We start from the raw sequence: 22794 nt of genomic DNA, 5'->3' as shown, positions 1-22794 counted from the left end.
TTAATTTCTGCAACAGAACTATTAGACGTGTTTTACATTAATAGCCCCCTTTCCATATGAGGAAGCTGAAGCTCCAAGAAGCTGCCTGCCTTATTAAAGTAGTAGCACTGCAAATACAACCAAGACCTCTTAATTCTGAATCCCATTCATTTTTCACTCTTCCCTGCAGTTTGTAATCCAAGCCTCTTGACATTATACCTAGTAACTTTCAACCATTTCATATTACCTATAAAGTTAATACAAACAACAACATTTATGTGACATTAGGCACCAAGTCTGATTTTAAGGACTGTACGTATATTAAATTCATCTTCTGAACATTCTATGGAGACAATTTGCCATGAATTTACTATATGACCTTAAAGAAATTACTTCAAGTCTTTGAGACTCAGTTCTCTCCTACGTAAAATGAGTAGCTTGAATTAGAACAGAAATGGCAAATAAATTTTAATCAAGGTTCAAACTCGAACCAATTGGCAGTAGCTGCCTGAAGAGTTGTAATGAAAAGTATTCTAAGGCCATGTTGAGGCTCAGCAGTAATCCCGGCAATGATCAGTTTGTGATGCCTGTCAAGGTCAGAGAGAATAATAGTGTGTGGTATGTACTTGCCATCTATGAAGCACATGAGCCCTAAGCCCTTTCTTAGCACTAGCATTCTATGACTCTAAGAACCTAATTAGTTCTTAAAAATCATCATATGCAGGCACTAAAAACTAAATTTTGAGCATTAAATGTACTGCCACTGGTCTTCAACTCCATCATCTCTCTTTTCTAGTTTCCAGGAATTCCTAAAGAACAGCAATTTGCTTTTCTCTAGCATAAAGGCATACTAGGGTCTCTCATTGTGACTGGCTTCCAGTTTAAACACATAGTGTTTTGTGGAGACTATGACAAAACCCTCTGCCAAGTCTCTGGCAGCTGCAGACATCCACACACAGCTCTGTGCTGCTCTCCCACTTTCAGCCATACAGTTGCCAAAACAAAACCAAGAAATAGTTTGTACCTTTTTGTCAGCTGTTATTTCGAAGTGCCAACCCCTCCTGATCAGAAAATAGAAAAACTCTTAAGGGTGACTATTTTATAGGGATGACACAACAGCAAAAAAGAAAGAAAGAAAAGAAAAGAAAAGAATGAAAGAAAGAAAGAAAGAAAGAAAGAAAGAAAGAAAGGAAGGAAGGAGAGAGAGGAGAGAGAGAAAGAAAGGAAAGAAACAAAGGAAGAAAGAAAGAAGAAAGAGAGAGAGAGAGAAAAAAGAAAAGAAAAGAAAAAGAGAGAAAAGAAAAGAGAGAGAACTTGTGTTTAGAGGCAGAGTACCTGATGGCCTCTTAATAACCCCGACCTGGTTTCAGCCGCTATCTCTCTCTCCAATTTTTTCTTCATTTGTAAGCTTTACCTCAACACCCACCCACCCTGCCCCACAGAGAAGTCTGCTTCTCTCACTGTTTCAAGACAGTGCAATATACTCCACAAGAGTTGAAAAAGGTGCAGTATTAAATCTTGACTCCACTGCTTACTAGCTGAGGAATCAGGGCTCATTAACATCTCTGAGCCTCAGCTTCTTCACCTGTAAAATGGGGATCATCAGAGTACCTACCTCAAGCAATACCTGTGAGACATAAAAGCCAGTGGGTGTGAAAGCCCCTCAAGGCCTGCAAAGTGCCACAAAGAGATAAATTTTCTCTCCTTCATCACAGTGGCTTTTTCTCTTCCCCTTTGTCTCTTCCCCATTACCCATAGGGCTTTTCATTCTTGGACATGGAAGTAAAAATTAGTTTAAGATGCTGAATTCACAGCAATTATGTCATGCCCACCTCCACGGGTTTCCCCACAGGCTTCCTGGGTATTACACAGTACCTGATTGCCACAAGGTCTTGAGAATTGGGGTGGCCCGGACATAAGGGATGCTGCCATTGCTGTCTACCAACACTACTGCTCTGAACCAGAACCAGAACCAGTGCCTTTCATAGAAAAGTAAACCAAGAAGTGATGGATAGACCGAGATAGAGAACTCTTTTTTTTTTTTTTTTTTTTTTTTTGAGACGGAGTCTCGCTCTGTCGCCCAGGCTGGAGTGCAGTGGCGCAATCTCGGCTCACTGCAAGCTCCGCCTCCCGGGTTCACGCCATTCTCCTGCCTCAGCCTCTCCGAGTAGCTGGGACTACAGGCGCCCGCCACCACGCCCGGCTAATTTTTTGTGTTTTTAGTAGAGACGGGGTTTCACCGTGGTCTCGATCTCCTGACCTCGTGATCCGCCCGCCTCGGCCTCCCAAAGTGCTGGGATTACAAGCGTGAGCCACCGCGCCCGGCCGATAGAGGACTCTTGAACAAAATTAATCAAAGCTATGCTTTGCCCTAGTTTTCTGAATCGCAATCATAAACACTGACATCAAATATCTTATTAAAGATTTGCCTTTAGAACATTCCATCAGAATGATTTGCAAAGCCATTGGGAAGAGATTTTTATGGGAACATGATGCGCTCTATTTATTTAGAGAAAACCATGCTTTCCAAAGTTAAATGACCATATCGACAGAAACACAAAATAGAACCTACCTTTGGCCTCATCACTCATCCTGTTTCCCGTGACTGAAATCAGTATGCAAATTTGTTGACATCTCTCTTGATGGGGCACTGGAGACATGGTGATGAATAAAACTCAGTCCTCGCCTTTATGAAACTCCCAGCCTAATAAGGAAGTCCAAGAGTTACCTGACATTTAAAGCTTTTGTTATCCCATGGTCAGAATCCTTCCCTTGCACATTAATTGTTGAAGATTTCCCCTGTAAAGTTATAGTCTAAAATTGCAATATTAGTCTACCATGCTTCTATCATTAAAACTATACTTTTTCCCCAAGAATTTTTACACTTCTTTAATTGACCCACAGCATTTTCCTGATGAAATAATACTAAACTAAAACCTTGAATGCTTATACCCTCTACATCACTCAAGCTTTAGATAACTGTGGGTTAGTAATCAATCACCTTCATGTTTTTCGGCCTAGGCTCTGTACATTTCAGTAGTTTATTCAAAGGGAATCATTCTTTTCCTGAGTACAAAACATAGTAAATCTGACTCCTCACTGACGAAACCTCTGACCAATGTGGCAGAGTCCCCTGAACACTTCTGGGGCGGCCATGGGTACGTACCACTTAGGAGGAGCATCAAGGTCCATTCTCTGTACCCTTAAGAAGTAGCTTGGCATGGTGGTGCCATTCTGAGCCCAAGCCCTCCTTGAGGCTGAGATAAAATATGACTTCAGCCTGAGGCCATTTCTCACACTTGAAAAAGTAAGACACTCCTACCCCTATCCCATTCCAGCTACCCAGCCTCCAAGGAAGTCATCTGACTTCACAGCTATACCCACATATTGTTCAATTTCCCCAAATCCGTCTCATTATCAAACCAGTCGATGATATTAACTCTTCTTATGAAATTACCTCCCTTTCTGTGGTGCTGTGGCTATTGAAGGAGGAGAACCTGGCATTAATAGACTATGAATGTGCTTCAGGGGTGGGTGGTGAGGATATACAGCAAAGGTGAATTGCCCTTTGGTTTCAGAAGTTACCTCATATTCCACTCCTGCTCCACTATTTCTTCTAGTAGACAGAAAGTTCTTTTCAACAGCCCTAACCTATTGCTGCTCCAAAGGTTAGTCAATGCAAAAAAAAATGCAGACACTTCTGGGTTGGCAGCTAAAATTGAGCTAATCCTCTGACCAATTAATTCATCGATTGTATAAAATAGATGATTGAAAAAATAAATGCCAAAAACCAATTTTCTTTCTATGGTTATTTGTTGACTTGAGGTCCACCCTGAGTCACAAGGCTTGTAGCAAATGATATTGGAGGGGCTGACATTTTACTACTGTGTCTTCCTTAGTTCTCTATCTGAAGTTTCAAGGCACGGTTTAGCAGCAATTATAACCAATAATGTAGGACACACCTCAATTTTTGATCTTCATTAATTGACCCACAGCATTTTCCTGATGAATTAATATTAGAGTAAAACCCTGAGTGTCCTGATGAAGTTTTTATATCATAAATGAAATAAGCATATACTTGCTTTTGAACAGTGTGCTTCTTGGGGAAATAGAAGATGAAATAAAAGGTACAGCAATTCTGATTATGTAGCAGCCATCTATTGAATTGGACCCTTTCCTTGAACTAAATGGCTTCCTTTTAAGTAGTAATGCTTGGTGTAGAGGCCATGGCATTCCATTCTCAATGCCAGACAGAAAGCAGTCTCACAAGTCATTGCCCTGCAGCAAATAGCTACCAACCAGTTATTACTTAGAGTTATAACTGTGAAAATCTGATACTAAAATGGTGCTAAAGACTTTTATGAGGATAAAGATATTTTTGAATGGTTCAAGGAGAAACAGCAAGGAGAATTAACCCTGAGCTGTGTCTGTTTCCTGTGTTTCAGAGCAGGGCTTGTCTCTGTAATATATGACTGATTGTTAGTTCACTGTGGTTTTCTTTCCTTCTCTTCTCAGGAGGACAAGAAGACCTCATTCTTTCCTATGAGCCTGTTACAAGGCAGGAAAGTAAGTTTCCCAGCATGCTTTCATTCCTGATTTCTGGGCCATAAGAGGTGACATCATTGAAGGAGGGAAAGAGTGAAGGACTAAAGAGAATAAACTTGGCTTAATGCTCTGTTGTCTTGAGACCGTACCTTACTCTTACTCTCTCACTCTCTCTCTTTCTTTGACCCTATCACCAAACAAACAACTTCCTGCTGAGTATGGGCACTAAATAGCACCTAAGAGAAGGATGCAGCCCTACAGATGAGTGGTCCTCAATGGGAAGGAACACATTCAAATTACATAAAGGGCACTAGCTATGAGAATGGTGAATAAAGTCTCCTGAGAGACTGATGTCAGCTCAGTATTGAGAAGGACTTTCTAGCAGATCTGCCTAAGATATAGGCTATTTGTAAGCTGCTGCTTTTTCCCGGAGGCATTTATACAGAGGCCAATTGCTACTGACAAGGATACTGCAGAGAGAATTCAAGCATCAGATGGGGACTTGTACCCAATGAACTTTCAGGTTCCTTCTAATCTCAAATACAAGGAAATCTAGAAACCGTAGCAAAGTATAGAGAGTATTTTGATCTGGGGAAAAGAAATCATGAAAACATAAGATGTTATTACTACTAACAATTACTTTTTATAGTCATGTCTAAACAATAGCCGAACAGCTGGTTTGGATTCTTTTTTCTCCCACTCAGTTGACTAAAATCAGTTGTTTTGACATTATGTAGGCAGAGCCAGAGAGTAAGCAAAACTCCTCCAAATGTTTCTTTTCATCGACAGATACTGCAGTTGCCTTTCCCTGCTAGTAGATTCCAGAAAGTAGGCACTGCCAACCTCCTGAGTGTTAAACATCAATTTCCCTATGCAAGGCTGTATGAGTGATTTATCCAGTGAAGTAATGCCCTTAGCAGCTCTGTCTGGCAATTAAGAATCACCCTTGCAGGACAGTTTTGCAGTTGTTTCCAAGTCTTTCTCTTTACCTACATCTTCCTTTCCCATTCTGCAGTAAACTATACCCGGCCAGTGATTATCTTGGGGCCCATGAAGGATCGGATCAATGACGACTTGATATCTGAATTCCCTGATAAATTTGGCTCCTGTGTGCCTCGTAAGTGTCATTTTTCTTTCCTCTAGGAAAAAAAAAAAAAAAAGAGCTTGGATTTCTTTATGAGATGGTAAAATGTAATTCCATTCCTCCAGTAGTCTCTCTAGTAATTCAAATACCAACCATTTCCGATTAGCTGAGTACCTTATTTATTTGCCTAACACTTTTCATTTATGCTGCCGTGTGTCATTCTGTATTTAATAAAAATAATGTTTTCTCTAAACTGATTGTAGTCCCTTAAAAGGCAGGATGAATTTTTGTGGCCCCCAACCATTTAAGACAGCATAGGATTTATGATAGGCATCAGTATGTTTTTATAGATTGATTGAAATGCCACTGAAACATTATTTTTTATAGGATGGAAGAGATCAGAAACAAAGCCATATATTAAAATCCTCTCAGGATGACTTAGGGCCATATGTCAATCCCAGAACCCAATAGGCTTTCCCGTGTTGACAGTCCCAGGTTTAGGGAGGGTGAAGACAAGAAAATGTATAACACTTCAATTTGACCTCTAGGCCATTACAGAGTTTAAACTACTTTCTTCTCATTATAGATAATCATCAGGCTTCCTGGTCCCTCTGATTGTAGCCTTATTAGATTCTAACTACTCTGCCTCTTCCCCTCCCCACCCCCTACCATACATTCTCCACTCATTCACCCTGTCTATACCCCGACTCCATCAAACAGAAATGCATGCAGACCTTCTATGTATGTAGACAGGTCCATCAGGAAATTTTAATTTATTAGATAATGGAGCTCTTACATCTGATACCAACAAATATTTCTCTTCCATTCTATGTGTTTTAAGCCTGATGCTTTCAAGTGTCTCTAACATTCCAGTATTGCAAATTTTACATGAGATACTTAAGAATAGCAGGAATTGTATGTGTCCAGTACATGGCCAAAAGACTAGGATGATTGCTGTATCTCATGAAACAATTCCCAGCAAGGGCTCTGAGAAGAGATCCTGCCATAGAACATATCCTAAGAAAGTCTTCAGACAGGAAGGAGCAAATGAAACTCCACGTCATTTACAGCAGCTTCCGGCTTGCTCTTCCACTTTTGAGAGAAAGAAAACGGAAAGTACTTAAGCATTCTTTTTACTTTCCCTTTCACCTTGTATATTCTTTCTCTCTTTTTTGAATAGAACCATTTTATGATAGTCAATACATGTTAATTGACAAAACTTGGAAAATGCTAAAAAGGAAGTTAAGCAAGAAAATTAAATGTATACAAAATCCCACACAATACCCAGAGATAACATCATTGTTAATATTTTTGTACATTTCCATCTATTCTTTCTATGCATGCATTTTTTCTCTGTGATTTTTTTGCTTATTTAAAATTTTATATAACTATTTCAAATGATTGTTATATCCCAATTAATCATTCTTTATGAACATTTTGGTTTTTCCCTATTTTTCACTATTATGAATTGTGACAAAAATATCATTGCATATTGTGTTATAATTATTACTTATAAAATAATATAATGAATATCTTTAAGGATAAATCTGTATCTGAAGTTTTAATCATTTTTAAAAACATTTCTAGGAAAAAAATGAGTCAAAGATTAAAAATATTTTAACAGCTTTTATTCATATTGCTAGATTGCTTTCCCCTTCTCTTCTTACCAAAAAATTTAGGTGAAATGGTTAGAGTTGCTGATTTTTAGTCCCATCTAACTGTGATTATCTTATTTTATATATGTTGAGAGTCTGAATTTTATGATCCTTTATAGAATATTCAGTTTTTGTTCTGGCAGGTGATAATTTACGGACACATCAGCTTCTTCCATTTGTGACATGGTTTTAGACTTTGTGAAGATGGGTGTAGAGTAAGTCTAGAGTAACCTTTTAAAATGTGGCCTTTCTGGGATCTCCATGGGTTCTGACTGAACTCCAGTGTCCTCTAGCACTCTGTGATATCTAAACTCTCCATTTGGAAATGGCCTCTAGGCAGAGAGGTAGGGTGAATGCTCTCTCACGTTTCTCTTTTCTCAAAGATTACAGCCCTGTACTTCCTGTTGTCTGATGTCTGAAAACAATTGTTTCATATATTTTGTCCAGTTTTTTAGTTGCTTATGGTGGGAGGGTAAGAGTAGTACCTGTTACTATGTCATAGTTCTTCATACTACATATTTCTACATATCAATGTTGAGGATGTGGTAGAGAATATAGGTGTAAAGCAAGTTTGTAAGTATAAATGCACCTTAATTTTATCATTTTTTGTTTTATAAAGATACTACGAGGCCAAAGCGAGACTACGAGGTGGACGGCAGAGACTATCACTTTGTCATTTCCAGAGAACAAATGGAGAAAGATATCCAAGAGCACAAGTTTATAGAAGCCGGCCAGTACAATGACAATTTATATGGAACCAGTGTGCAGTCTGTGAGATTTGTAGCAGAAAGAGTATGTTCACCAATCTTCTTACACCTCCCCTGAAGAAGGTTTCTAGGTTGCAAACTGCATTTTTTTTTTTTTTGGTCATTACTCCTTCTTGATTGCAATTGTAAATTTTGATTAAATAATTTAAGACATCCAAGCAGAGAATCACCTTAGAGCAATGTCATTAATCTTTGTTCTAATTTCAATAACGTATTCTCACTGACTTGGAAAAAGTAGGAAGGGGGTTGGGGGATATCTATAAACCTAAAGGCAATTAACAGCTTGAAGTTTATGAGGATTCGCTTTGTCTTTGACTCACTATCTGAGGCCCCAATAAACAACCTTGATTGTATTAAGGCAGGTTTACTACTTTGGTTGTAAAACCAAGGGGGTAGCATTCCTGAATTCTTTTGTTAGAGGAAGTTATTTTTTTTTTCTCTCTCTGAAAACTTGACATCCTCATGGTAGAAGACAAGATAGATGAGAAGGGCTACCCAGCCCTTTGCTCTCAGAAGTTCTAGCTTAGAGGAGGTGTAGATGCTGCAATTCTCTTTTTGCTGGTAACTTCAGGGGCATGGAAAAGAGAAGAATGTTCAAGAGAGGGTAGGATAGGAAGGCACCTGGGTGTGGCTATACAATCTGCCTACAGAGGGATCCTATTTCCTGTGAACACAGAGGACCAATATCATAGGAGAAGATATTTCTTGGGTTGATTTGATTTGCCATGACCTTTCTCAGTGTACCGCTAAAGAATTAAACAAGTAATTTTGATGTCCATCTAAGAATACACTAAGAAGTTGCATCTATTTTCCTCCCTCTCAAAAGTTCAGTTCTATCAACTAAATGAATACTGGTTCTAGTCAAACTGTCCTGGATAATTGCACCTATTTTCCTCTTCGTTCATGTTGTTAACTTGAAATGTTCTGACTGGTGAATAATCAACCAGCATTTATACGTGTTATGTGGCTGCTGCACTTCACAGAAAACTTGAAATCTATTACCTAAGTAATAATGTCTTGAACCATCTTAGTGAGTTTCTCATATAAGAAGAGTTCAAGTATTCACTGGACTGTATTCATTTTCATGTGAACATTATAGATGAGATTTTAGCCCTTATTATTGATTTAGGATTGTTTCTATCTGCATAAAGTGCCTTTTTTTCTCTTCTTGCATAAAGTTATTCCAGCCTCAGGGTAATGAGGACATTTCTCTCCGGGAGGTAGAATATGATGTGGCAAATGTATCTGCATATCCAGAAATGCTTTATAAAGCAGCTCCTTGCTCTGAGCACTCATTGTGGTGGAAGCCAAGTTAAATGAGGTGTGCTATAATGTAATAGCATTTTTATGTTAACAAACAAGAAATTTACATACCTCACGCAAGCTTTTCTCTCTTGGCATTTAACCAGCATTTAATTAATATATATGTATATATACATATATATATACATATACTTTTTTTTTTTGAGATGGTGTTTCACTCTTATTGCCCAGGCTGGAATGCAATGGCGCAGTCTCGGCTCACTGCAACCTCCGCCTCCTGGGTTCAAGTGATTCTCCTGCCTCAGCCTCAAGTAGCTGGGATTACAGGTGCCCACCACCACGCTGGGCGAATTTTTTGTATTTTTAGCGGAGACAGGGTTTCACCATTTTGGTCAGGCTGGTCTCGAACTCCTGATCTTAGGTGATCCACCCCGCCTCGGCCTCCCAAAGTGCTAGGATTACAGACATGAGCCACTGCACCCAGCCAACTGTATGCTTAAGTTAACCATTTTTGTGTCTGCCCTCCGCTAGACTGAGCACATTGCAGAAAGGATGCATACAAGTACTTGGAAAAATTCACATTATTCTCAATCTTCCACACTGAATGTTGGGCAGGGTGAGACAGTGAGGTGTCTATTTTTTCCAACCAACAATTCTGTTAGTGCTCCAGACTTGGGTTTGCATGCTCCTAGCACTAAATTATTGGGCAAGTTAGTTAGTGTGAGTCTTCTGTAAAATGCAGCTAATACCTACCTCAGAGATTTGGGAATTTCTTCTGACAATTGTGTTCAGAGATGGTTTTTAAACTTCATGAGAATAGACTCAGTCACATAACATATGGCTGCATGTCATCTTTGTGTGTTACATCCGGTATTTAACTGAGAGAACACATGTAAAATGTCTAGTCCAGTAGCAGACACTTTGTAAGGGGCTAGTTAGTATTAGTTATTGTAAACGCTCAATGATGACCCGATATATCAATTTTTATTTACTCTTTGCAGTGATCTTTTTCTGACTTTAGAAATCCAGCATCCCCTACCTTCCTCTAAAACCTACATACATTAGTTTCCTTTTGTTGGATTGTGGCCATGTTTTCTATATTAACTTCATATTTTTCTTCTGTTTCTACCAGGGCAAACACTGTATACTTGATGTATCAGGAAATGCTATCAAGCGGTTACAAGTTGCCCAGCTCTATCCCATTGCCATCTTCATAAAACCCAGGTCTCTGGAACCTCTTATGTGAGTAGAGGGCATTGGAGGCCTTCATCCAACTGACTCCCTGTTCCATATTATACTGCAAATTACTAACAGGATTTTGCTGGGAATGCTTACAAATGGGAAATGCCATTGTTGATTTTTCAGCATTCTCTTTTTTTGAAGATATATCAAAGTTCTTTTAAACCACTAGAAACATAACGTCAGTGATTTTTTTCACACCCTTCATTTTAACAATAATAGTAATTCCTGAAAACATCTTCAGTAATTTTTCTGATTTTTTTTTTTTTACTTCACGGGTTGTTTTGTTAGTTTTTGAGGTTTTGTTGTTGTTTTGAGGATAGCTTGGTTTGGTTTGGTTTTTTGGTTTGCTTTTGTTTTCCAGATGATAGGAAGCAATCATTTTTTAATTGTCTCATACTTCTGAGGCAGGTCTATAAGTAAATCTTTTTAAATGTGTAGATTTTTTATAGAGAGAGCAGACAACGTTTGAGACTTTTTTCATTGGCATTTTCCTTGGTTCTATGATAGAATTCTAATGTTCCTTAATTAAAACTTTACATACATAGAACATTGTTCTTAATAGAGTTTTCTTAGTGGCGTGGCAGTAAAACATCTGTAACTTAAACCAGTAGCTTCATACCTGTGCACTCAAGGTTTTCTTTTTTTTTTTTTTTTTTTTTCTCTCCAAAGGACTTGTGAAATAACTTCTTGCAAAACTCATTAAACAAAATGGGCAGACATTCACGATCTGACTGTAAAGTCAGTGTAGGCAACTCCCATTCACAAAGGTGAAGTTACAGTAGATAGAGGTAACCAGAAAAGGGGCTACCAGCAGGGACCTGAAAATTGATCAGGCAAGATTTGGTTCTTTGCTTTGCCACTGATCAGTTAAGTAACCTTGGGCAAACTGCTTGACCTTTCTAAGATTTAGCTCCTCACCTCGAAACGAGGCATACTAATAAATACCTCATAGAGCTAGTATAAAGGCTAAATAACAAGATTAGGAATTTAGTAAAGCTGTTCATGTAGTCTTTGGCATACGGTAAGTACTCAATAAATAATACCTATTATTATTACAAAAGATATAAAATTACTTCATTATAAAGGAATAAAACTATTTTATCATTATAGAACACATGAACAGTACCTCTTCCATGACAGTGCAAGAGATAATGCCAATGTGTCTGTCATGAGGGCCTTGATCAAATTTTGCCTTCATCTGGGCCTCAAGGCCATAGTGTTTGACAGGGTTTGGGAGTGAACCACAGAGTACTGGAAAACAATGTTTATGGAAAGACTGAAACGGAAATTATTTAATCCCAGCAGTGAAAGCAATTGCTTACAGAGGATATTAACTAACTGTTCTGTGTCTCCTCTGAAGACAAAGAAGCAAAGCAAACTGCAGCAGCTGGAATGGCAGCCTGAGAGAACTAAGTTAAATACATAGTTGAGCTCTGGGGAAATAGCCAGAGATGTATCTTGAAAGCAGAATATAGGCCCATAAAGAAAAAAAATGGACAAAGATTCTTACCAGGATAAAAAAAATAAGATCGGGAGGTCACTGATAAAAAAAAAAAAAATAAGATCGGGAGGTCCCCAATAGCATGTATTAAATTTCTCATTGTATAGGATACTATGTCAGGCATTGCACAAAGTGAATTAAGCAAGTACAAATTTCATGATGTAAAATTGATTTATAATCTGTAAAGAGCCTCATAAATATAAGTAATGCTAACATTAATAAGAAGAGAAGAAAATAGTTCCTGGGAACAGCCATCTTAAAGGTCTGTTTCAGAAATAGAAAAATAAATCTTCATATTGTAAACACTCAGTGGGATAAATGGCTTCTCAGGGGAATGAGGCCTGAGGGAACAACGGCAGTGGCACATTTGGTCCAGTGCGATCCTGGGAGACAGTCCCATCTGGCACTCTATAGGAGAAGGTCTACTGCCTTCCACAACTATGAGATGACTTATTTTAGTTATTCCTTAGGGCACTGTCACAGCCACTTATCACCATGGAAAGTTAAACATACTAAAGGCTGGATTTCACAATAAGGACAGTGAATCTGACATAATTTGCTGCAGCCATATTGATGGGTCTCAAGTGCAGTGATAGTGACATTCAGACCAATGCAATCTACCTATTAAAGGTTGGATGTTTACTTTACAGTTCACTCTTTTCCAAGGCTTTTACTCTAGGAGCAAAGCTGCCATGAATTGCCCATTCCCCAGGGAGGAGTGAATGCTAGGTCAGCCTGAACAAAAGCATGGCAGCTGTCACATTTACACATTGATACATCATCACACAGATTATTTCTCAAGTGCATCATCCACATCAAATCACAGACCTTATTAGCACATACATAGCTCACTCTTCAGAGGAGCATAAAATCAAGGGTGTGTATGAAAGGGATGTTCTTTTTATATTGTGCCACCATCTGACTTCTGTTCCCTTCCCACATGGCAATGTCCCTTCACTCTGCCACTTCCAATCTGCTTTTACCCTCCTGCTCCCATGATGCTCTGTGTTTACTTCTGTCTTCAACTATCTTATAATTCTGTTTATCTAGCTCCCCATTTTTCATTCATTCATTCATTTACTCATTTATTCATTCAACAAATAAGTGTTGAATCAGTCTCCATGCCACATGCTGACAAACAAGCCATGGTCTTCGCCCTCAAAGAATTACTGATCAGTCAAGGAGACAAAATAAATTCACAGGTCAGAGGATAAAAACCTAAACTAAGTCACTGCTGTAATCAGTAAAAAGGGACTTCAGAGAAGACAGAATTCTTGGAAGGCAAGTCGAAGAAGATCCAGAATTATATGATTTCTTTCTTTGAGACAGGGTCTTGCTCTGTCCAGCCCAGGCTGGAGTGTAGTGGTGCCATCATGTCTCACTGCAGTCATGACCTCGTGGGCTCAAGCCATGTTCCCACCTCAGCCTCCCAACTAGCTGGGACTAAAGGCATGTGCCACCATGCCCAGCTAATGTTTGTATTTTTTGTGGAGACAGTGTTTCACCCTGTTGCCCAGGCTGGTCTTGAACTCCTGAGCTCAAGTGATCCACCTGCCTCAGTTTCCCAAGGTGTTGGGATTACAGACGTGAACCACTGTGTCTGGCCCACATGATTTCTTGACATCTGGAGCAAATATTCATCTTTCTCTGAAGAGTGTCCCTTGGTTTAGCCCAGCATCTTCTCCACCCACGAGTAACATCCATTCACAGCATGTAGGGCTGAGACTGTTTGGAAGAAAAATTATACATACCACCCCTCAGGACAAGATGAGTTTAGCAACAGGAGTTCAGGAAATTCTCACTTCTTTATATTTCAGCCATTAATGTCTAATGTCAATATATTGTTTTTTTTTCTCCCCCAAATAAGCCTCTTTTGAAAGATATCAAGTCTTGGTAAAATAGGAAGTCTAACTAAAAATTGGTTTAAAAAACCAAAACCTTGAGTTCTTACCCCAGATTACTCTTTGTTAAATACACAGCCTTAAGCATGTCCCTTCTTGCCTCTGTTACTTGCTCTGGAAAGGAACTGACTAAGGCCAGATGTTCCAGACCCAGATCTCTGGCTTCCTAAGCAGCATGCAAGACGGTAATGATTTCAGAAATTCTACATGCACCTGTGATGCATCCTGATCAGCCAACCAAATTGCATTTGGCTGGACATTTTTTTTTCTAACACCTGGAAGACCCGGAAAGATAAAGCTGCCAGTAGTTAAGAATCAGTAGATTCGGTCTTAGACAGAATTCAAGAATTTTTCATTTCTCTCCCACCTTGATTTATCCTTGAGCCTTTTAAAAAAACTTATATATAATAGTTGTACAAATTTTTGGAGTATGTGTCGTATTTTAATACCTGTATACAATGTGTAATGATCAAATCAGGGTAATTGGAATATCCATCACAGGAAATGTTTTGGGAACATTACAGTTCTTCTCTTCTAGCTATTTTGAAATATTCCTGTAACTGCATTTTATACCCCTTAACCAGCTTCTCTTCATCTCCCCTCTTGCCTTCCCTTCCCAGTCTCTGATAACTACCATTCTACTCTCACATTTCAGAGAGTCTGAGATACTCTAGAACAAACTCCAAGAAAGGGTGGCCAGGAAAGTTCAGATTTAGAAATCACATCCACTGAGGGGATAGATGAAGCAACAGGACAGTTTATTCTGAAGAAGTAGAAGCCTCAAGACACACTTAAGCACTTTATTTAAATATCCTAGGGCCTACCATGGAGGATATTATGTCCCTGCAGAACAGGGACCAGTGACTACAAATCATAAGGAGACATATTTGGCTTCAATCCAATGTGGGACCAAGAGACTGCCCTTTGAGAGAATGAGCTTTCTGGCCGGGAGTCTTTGTTGCTGAAATTATTCCAGCACAGAGGAGTCCTGAATGAAGACTAAAAAGCTGTTGCTAAGATTACACTATGTTTTCTGCAGGATTTATTTTTGCCATACATTTTAATTTTTTAGGATTTGGAATATTCCCTTTACGTTCTAATACAAACCCTCATTTTCCCAGGGAGATGAATAAGCGTCTAACAGAGGAACAAGCCAAGAAAACCTATGATCGAGCAATTAAGCTAGAACAAGAATTTGGAGAATATTTTACAGGTGAGTTCACTTTTACCCTGGTAGTGTGAGAAAGGGGATAAATTTTCTGACATTTGGCATAGAGAGGGCTCTGGGCCTGGTGTACTTGTGCCCTAAAACCTTCCTGTTGAGAATCTCTAATATCTGTTTCATATACAAGGAGTCTCTCTCTGCTTCACCCATTTTGATGTAAAACCCTGGGTTCTCCTGAGAGTTCAGTTGCAGCCAGCTCCCAGGTTCCCACCAGCCCTACCCAAAACCATGGGCAGCAGATACCCCTGAGCTATCTCCTACCATGAAAAGGATTTTAGGCATTGCTACCTCATTAAACTATCTCCCTGATATCATCAGAAAACTTGAAAAACAAAATTTTAGGGCTCAAAATGGTCAATGTCCAAAGCAGTTACTCTTGAGAAGAAGCCTGGAGGCCTCCGTTCCCTGCTCCATGAGCTGTCATCAGTGTCCCCATCAGCAGCACGTGAACAAGATGCTTGAAACTCTTCCTCATGTTTCAGTTCACTGTGTCAAGTGTCAACCAAAACTGCTTTTTTTTTTTTTTTTCTTTTTAAATGTTTCCTTGGAAACATGAAGGGGAATAGAGGTTTCCTTCTCCTGCAGAGCCTGAGTTCTGAGTTCTCTATTCCTATATGCTTTCATAGAACACTGAGTAATCAGACTTTGTGAAATTTGCCTTACACCTGGTTCCCAGAGGTTTAAAAACAAGAACTTCTGAGCTGGGCTTACGCCTGTAATCCCAGCACTTTGGGAGGCTGAGGCGGGTGGATCACCTGAGGTCAGGAGTTCGAGACCAGCCTGGCCAACATGGTGAAACCCTGTCTCTACTAAAAATACAAAAAATTAGCTGGGTGTGGTGTCAGGCACCTGTAATCCCAGCTACTAGGGAGGCTGAGGCAGGAGAATCGCTTGAACCCAGGAGGTGGAGGTTGCAGTGAGCTGAGATCATGCCACTGCACTCCAGCCTGGGCAACAAGAGTGAAATTCTGTCTCAAAAAAAAAAAAAGCCCAAGAACTTCCTTCCTGGATTACCATATGTGAAGTTAGATGTTTTATTCTTTACCTTATTCAGAATATAGAAAGTGTCAGTGTCTTAGCAGTTTGTAAATATCTTGAATCAGGTAATATTAAGTACTCTTTCTGTCAATAACCAAGATATGAGCTATGTTTCATCCTAAAAGAACATCCAGGTAGGAAAAACAATCAAAACTATACATTTTGACAGTGGTTTATATTTTGTATACAATACAATAATTAATATATTCTGAGGGTTGTTTTTAAATATCTAAATCATCTTTCAGTAGTAATTTATTTTTAAGACCTAGTGTCATATGGATAATATTGATGTGTTTTGGAAATCTTTCTACAAGATAACTTTTATTCAAATGAGACAATAAAATGTACTTAAATCTACTCCAAGTGACTTAGTGTTTTAGGAAATACACAGCTGAGCAGTTTGTTTATATTTCTTCCTATTTATGTTTCTTATAAATAGTAGACTTATGGTATTCTCAATATGAATAGCCCTGTATGGTAAAATCTCAATTTACCAGGGATCTGGGGAATGAATTGGTTTTCCTATTAAGGGCTTTGAGGGTTGGGAGGTTAACTAAACTTCCCTCTAAAATCTTCATTATTTCCTCGGTGTCTACAATATCTGAATTTCTGCTGCTGCCAAAGTAAGTAAATATAGAGACTGTAAGGCCAGTTTTCTTTTCTAAATAGGGAGCTCTCAGTCTGAAAATTGACCATTGCCTAGCTCAGTGTCTGGCTCAGAGTAAGCACCCATAAAATATTGGTTAAATAGATGAATGATAAGTTGTCCAGGACTACAGACAGACAGGTAGAAAGTGCAAAGACTATGATGCATTTGTTACTGATCCAGGATATCCATTGAAAGCATTTTTTAAAATCATGACTGTAACTTTGCTTATATGAATTTTCTGCTTTTTCTGACTAATGAAAAATGATATGAATCTTCCTGATGAGTCGTCTGCTACTGATTTGAGCCTCCAATGTGTAAGTGATGATTGTTCTTCACCATCCAGGAAATTATTTCTAATTCTGGGTGTGTTTGCTTTTGTTATAGCTATTGTCCAAGGAGATACTTTAGAAGATATATATAACCAATGCAAGCTTGTTATTGAAGAGCAATCTGGGCCTTTCATCTGGATTCCCTCAAAGGAAAAGTTATAAATTAGCTACTGCGCCTCTGACAACGACAGAAGAGCATTTAGAAGAACAAAATATATATAACATACTACTTGGAGGCTTTTATGTTTTTGTTGCATTTATGTTTTTGCAGTCAATGTGAATTCTTATGAATGTACAACACAAACTGTATGAAGCCATGAAGGAAACAGAGGGGCCAAAGGGTGGGACAGAAAAGACATTGCAGTATGAAGGAAGGCTTTGGTTTGCTCAAAGTGCCAGGTGTAGGGATGAACCTCTGACGGGCTTTTTGCCCAAGAGATGAGAGCCTCCTCACCCCAGCAGATGTCCAGAGCTGATTTAGCTGCAGACCTCTCTGTGTCTTTTGCTTTAAAGAAAAATTGCCAGCACTCGAACCTCATCAACCTTCCCATTACCCACATCTGTAATTGGTACACTTTGAATTTTATAACTATGCACATCTTTTGATTTCTTAACAAGCAAATGAAAGAAAGAAGGAAAAAAGAAAGGAGTCCCTTTGGAGACGACATACTATCAGGGAAGGTTAAATGTGTAGTTTTTTGACTGGCATCTGCAAAGACAAGCATTTCATAAAATTTGCAAGTGTATGGAGGACTAACCTCACTGACAGGAGGGGATTCCACCTGGGATTAGCTTTATGATTGTTGATTGCCTATTTTGCCATTTATAGACTGAAAGAAGGCACTAAAGATGAGAATAATTTATACAATAAAAATATATTAAATGTATAGAAACAAATTTCTATAGGTTAAAAAAGTTTTGTGAAATATTTTGTAAAGACTAATATTGAAAGACTAAATGTATGCAACATCAGCAGATGATCAAATTCAAGAACTGAAAGTTGCACTCTCCCTTTTGTTGCCAATGATCCATTAAGAGCATCTGAGTTCCTTTTAAGTCTGACAAAGACTTCTTCCTCACTTACCTCCCTTCCACATTAGTGATACACTCTCATGCAGCACATCCCTTAGTGAGTTGCCCTCATGGATATTTTTGGAAGACATTTGGTTAAGGCATTTTTTTATGCTGATGGCTTTTCAGAGACAAACTTATGCAAATGATCTAAAGGGAAGTTTTTGCTTTTCTCTAGTTAAATAACCTGAGCCTGCCTTGCAAATAGCTGAATAACTTTGTTCCTAGTTACTGACATACAATTCTTAAAGGACCATTTAGCATTTTGGCCAACAATGAGTAATTAGGATTAGTACCTTTTCCTTTTACAGAGTAGCAGAGTTTTTTAACATCCAGAGACGGTATTAGAGCCAATGAGAGATCTGTTCCTAGATGCACTATTTCTTTGAGGAAGAGAGAGAAGATAAGTATCTGGTTGGGGGTGAGGGATGCAGACTTTTTTGTTTCTATGTACGGAGCAAAGAGAGTCACAAGGAAAGACAATTAATGACTTTGAGCTCAACCAATTGAACTGCCTTTCTTGGAGCTGCACCTGGACCAAGTTTATTTTTTAAAACAATTATAATAACGATGATTTAAAAAAAGAAACCTCCCAAAGCCTATAAACTGAACTAGAAGAGTTAGTTTCCCACTTTAGAGTGGATGGCGACATCAGCATTGCTTTTGCCCATGGTGTTTAGAGAGAGACTTTTCAGTGATAATAACCACTCTACTCTGGGTTCTGTGCATGCCCAGACTAAGCCCCATCGCCTTATTTCTGGGGTACATCCAGACCTGGCAGGGATTCTGCCACACTGTGCAGCAAACCAGCATGTAGGCTGGGTAGGAGAGCAAGAGATAGAGCCATCAGAGTGATGGGGCTTCTTCACAGTAAGAACATCGGAGCTTAGAATGAGAGTCTCTTTCCAAAAACAGGCATTGTTCATCTTACACTAAACATCATTGTCTGCCTGGCTGCAGTCACCAAAACAAAACAGAAATGCAAAATTATGCATCTTCCCATAGTCCTGCGGCTTCCTTTGCCAATGGAAGGGCTAGCAATGCATTTTCCCTCTCATGAAAGTTAAATTTCCAGAGACTTCCTTAGATTGCTCAAAATGTTAAAGATAAGTCCATGTCTGCAATTCACCAGTTTCAGGTCAAGGCCTACTTTCATCAATATTGCTCCCAGAAGTTTTCTGCCACCAGAATGCCATTCCTGATCCCAGCTCTATTTTTAGGCCACCATGATAACTTCTTTGGTTTCTCAACTGAGCATGCAACCATTTATTTAAAAGACTGTCATTAATGAGTAGATGTTTTCGCGGGTCGTGTGATGTGCTTTCCATTTACTAGTATTGCTGTGGCTGAGTACAATCAAATTGAACCACCAACCCTTGGTTTTGTAGTAATATAACTATTTATTTTCCTAGTGTAGATGCTTTCAGATTAGAATTAGCATTTGCACTGATTTTTTTATGTAGATTTATATAAATATATAAATACATATATATTTGCTTGAAGAATCACCAAGCAAATTGGTGAGAGGGTCTTTTCCAATAGAATTTACACCTCCATTTGTTGTGTTGTCTTGCACTTCCCAATGTTGATGTCTCTATGGCTCCAATGAACTGGTGTATTTTGCAGCAAATCTGATGACTTGTATGGAAATGGCATGAAAGTTACCCAGATTACATCTGGAGCAAATGCACTCGGAGCCTGGGGCCAGACTGGTGCTAACACTGCAAACTTTGTCCAGAGCTCTCTCCAACCTGAAGGCTTGCTGGGGGTGCAATGTCACCTTCACACATGCTGGGCCCTTTCAGAAAAGTGCCAGATCGTGTAACTGGTGCTATTTTTCATGCTCTGGTACAATGTGTAGCACCACGGGGGTCTCAGCTTTACCAAAATCAAAATTCCATTTGTCAGCTAAGTGCAGAGGCATTTGTTTTTTGCTCTCCTCCCACAGAATTGTTGGCCATTTATTTGCAGGCCTTTTGCGGGATTTCTTGGCCATTTATTTGCAGGCCTTTTTTCCCAGCCCCAAATTCTTGGGCTGGCTCTGTCTGCTTAAAGAGCCTGTCTTCACAAAGCTGCACTCGGGTGCCTCTGTGCGCTGTCTTAGATCCTACTGCCGGCCCTTCAGGACTCCGAGCCAGGAAAGAACTCTCCAACCTCTGGCTCGAGACTCTATTTTTTTTCTCATTCTTTTCCTTACTCTCCTCCTCCTTCTATTTCTGACTAATTCCATCTCTTTTTTGTTGTTGTTGTTCCTCTCCTTTTCCTATTCTTCCTTCCCACTATCTCTGAATTGTTGACTTTCTCCTATAATCCTTCTCTATTCCCTTTCTCTTTTTGTCCACCTCTCCTTTAGTCTGTTTCTCTGCCCTTCTTATTCCTCTTCTGTCCTTTCTCCTCTCCTCACATCTCTGATCATCTTCTCCCACACATCCCTGTATTGATTTTTCTGTCCTCTAAAGGGCTCATGGCTGATTCAGACAGCAAGTCCATGCACTGGACTAATGACACAAATACTTTAGGTCGCCGTTTCACCTACTCAGCCCAGAAAGCAAAGCTGAGCGTGAGGCCCTGACCTGGAGCCCGCTCCAGCCCGCCTCCCGGAGCCAGCCTGCACCGTTGCCCTGGCAGCGATGATGCATGTGCTGTGGGCCCTGCCGGCGCCTGAGTGCCTCTGCCTGAACGCTGCTCCTAAGCGAGCCCACTCCCAGCACTACCGCATGGCTCTGAGGACATTTCCTTTCAATAAAGGCAGACTCTGGCCCCAATTATTCTGATAGCAAACCTCTTCCTCCTCATTGAAGCCATGCCATCACCTTGGTTTGGAGAGAGACATTTTTTTCCCATTCATAAGCTTTCTTTTTCCCATTTTCATGTGAAGCCCCCTCTGCTTTTCAGCTGGTGATTGCTCTGGTGAGACTGAATGGACTTGCTGGTGAAATGAAATCTCTTCTTTCCTGTCTTGGTCCTGCCTAAATTCCTGCAAATATATTTAAGCCAAGGACTCAGGCTAATTCCTAAGTTGATCACATTAATTTGTCACTCCTAGAGGGAAAAAGATCAATTCCCTTGAAGCATGTGGAGTACCTCCTGTGACAGCTGACTTGCCAGGGGACTCCCTACAGAATTCTGTGATATACATTTTACTTCTGTGTATGTATGGTATATATGGTATGTATACCATGTACACACATGTTACATTGAGTATGAATGACTGTGGTTGGAAACCCACACACACACTCAAGTCTGTAAATATCCTTCCTCACTGAAACCTGTGCTTTGGAAATCATTTCTTGTACAGCTGTGCAGTTTCTTGTAACAGCTGAGGACAAAGCTAAGACAGGCGGACAATTTAGACAAAGATCATCTAAAGAGTACAGTATCTCCCTAGCAACTCATGAGGACAGACAACCAAGTGGCAAGGTTGACTCCCAATGGGATGGCAGACTTTTCTTCTCTCCTTTTTGAGTTTGTGTTTCCTAAGTGTTTCTTAACTTCTGAGTGCACCAGGCTGTACCCGTTAGATCCTTTCAATATGACAGTTTTGTTCTTCTCTCTGACAGGATGTTTCTCCATCGAGCTATAGTGCAGGATGGGAGGGAGGTGGGAATACTCCTTGCCTGGGCTGGAGTTTACAGAGACACTGCACAGCTTACACTCCTGTTAAGTGTAAATATTCAACACTTCCATTCCATTTGTGTAAAAAATAAAGCACACACGATTATAAAATCAAGATGTATATTTCATACTCAGTGTGTCTGTGCATATTCATTGCGTTTCTAGTTGTCAGTGGTGGGTGGCCCCATTGTAAAAATGCCTGATAGAGTGTTTATAAACATGGTTTTATTATAAGATACAAATATTAAAACATTTTATACTTTATAGCAAACGATTTTCTCCCAAAGCATAATTTGTCTTATTTCATAAGGAATAGAATCACTCGTGTCTATTTTTATCAATTTTGTCTCTGATTCCAGAGCTAAAGTGCAATTAGGGTGGGTATGCCCTGAGAAGTATTGGCACTGCTGAGAGGAAGTGAAAGTGCTGTTTTTGCATATTCTTAAATATTTGGTTACCATCTTGCCTGCTTTTAATCGGGATTTTTCCAAAAGTGAACAATGTATTAAAAGATAGATTTTTAAAGATGCTCACAGCTATGTGAGGGGAAAAATCAATTTCCCAGTGTCAAACTGTGGGATTCCAGAAGATATTAAGGATAAAGAAAAATAATTTTTTTCTTATCTGAAACATTATGCAAAGAAAGGCATAAACTGGGGAGGAGGTATCATTGTCTTATACACCTTGGAGCTCCAAAGATTTGACCATATCAAAAATGTCAAGTTTGGGAATCTGGATCTGCCAGATAATGTTCTAAATTTTTCACTTCAGGTTAAATACATGCCTTGTCATGTTGACATTTAGCCTTGTCATATTGACATTTAGCCTTGTCATATTGACATTTAGCCAGGTTTGACAGCTAGAGAACCAAAACAAATTCTACTCATGAAAGAGGTGAAATTTTGCATCAAAGCAATTGCTTTGGATTAT

General features: G+C 39.3%; 1 protein-coding gene across 21 annotated transcripts in view; it reads left to right on the top strand.

Moving 5' to 3' along the window:
* The window catches only part of DLG2 (discs large MAGUK scaffold protein 2), a 2210459-nt gene extending 2188324 nt beyond the window's left edge, over window positions 1-22135 (top strand). For 11 of the 21 annotated variants that reach the window (XM_032167962.2, XM_032167964.2, XM_032167970.2 and 8 more), the window contains 6 exons: window positions 4495-4545; window positions 5540-5641; window positions 7883-8055; window positions 10426-10535; window positions 15059-15150; window positions 17234-17372. In XM_032167962.2, coding sequence (XP_032023853.1) covers window positions 4495-4545; window positions 5540-5641; window positions 7883-8055; window positions 10426-10535; window positions 15059-15150; window positions 17234-17340 — 635 coding nt within the window. In that variant the 3' untranslated portion in view covers window positions 17341-17372. Of the gene's footprint in view, window positions 1-4494; window positions 4546-5539; window positions 5642-7882; window positions 8056-10425; window positions 10536-15058; window positions 15151-17233 lie in introns of all 21 variants that reach the window. The other 10 variants (XM_032167965.2, XM_032167963.2, XM_032167975.2 and 7 more) reach the window with 1 other exon arrangement.
* The last annotated feature ends 659 nt before the right edge of the window (window positions 22136-22794 follow it).

Source organism: Hylobates moloch, unplaced genomic scaffold, assembly GCF_009828535.3.
Source record: "Hylobates moloch isolate HMO894 unplaced genomic scaffold, HMol_V3 SCAFFOLD_11, whole genome shotgun sequence".
Lineage (NCBI taxonomy): Eukaryota > Metazoa > Chordata > Mammalia > Primates > Hylobatidae > Hylobates > Hylobates moloch.
Note: the sequence above shows the minus strand (reverse complement) of the source record. Positions and strands in the feature narration are given on the sequence as shown.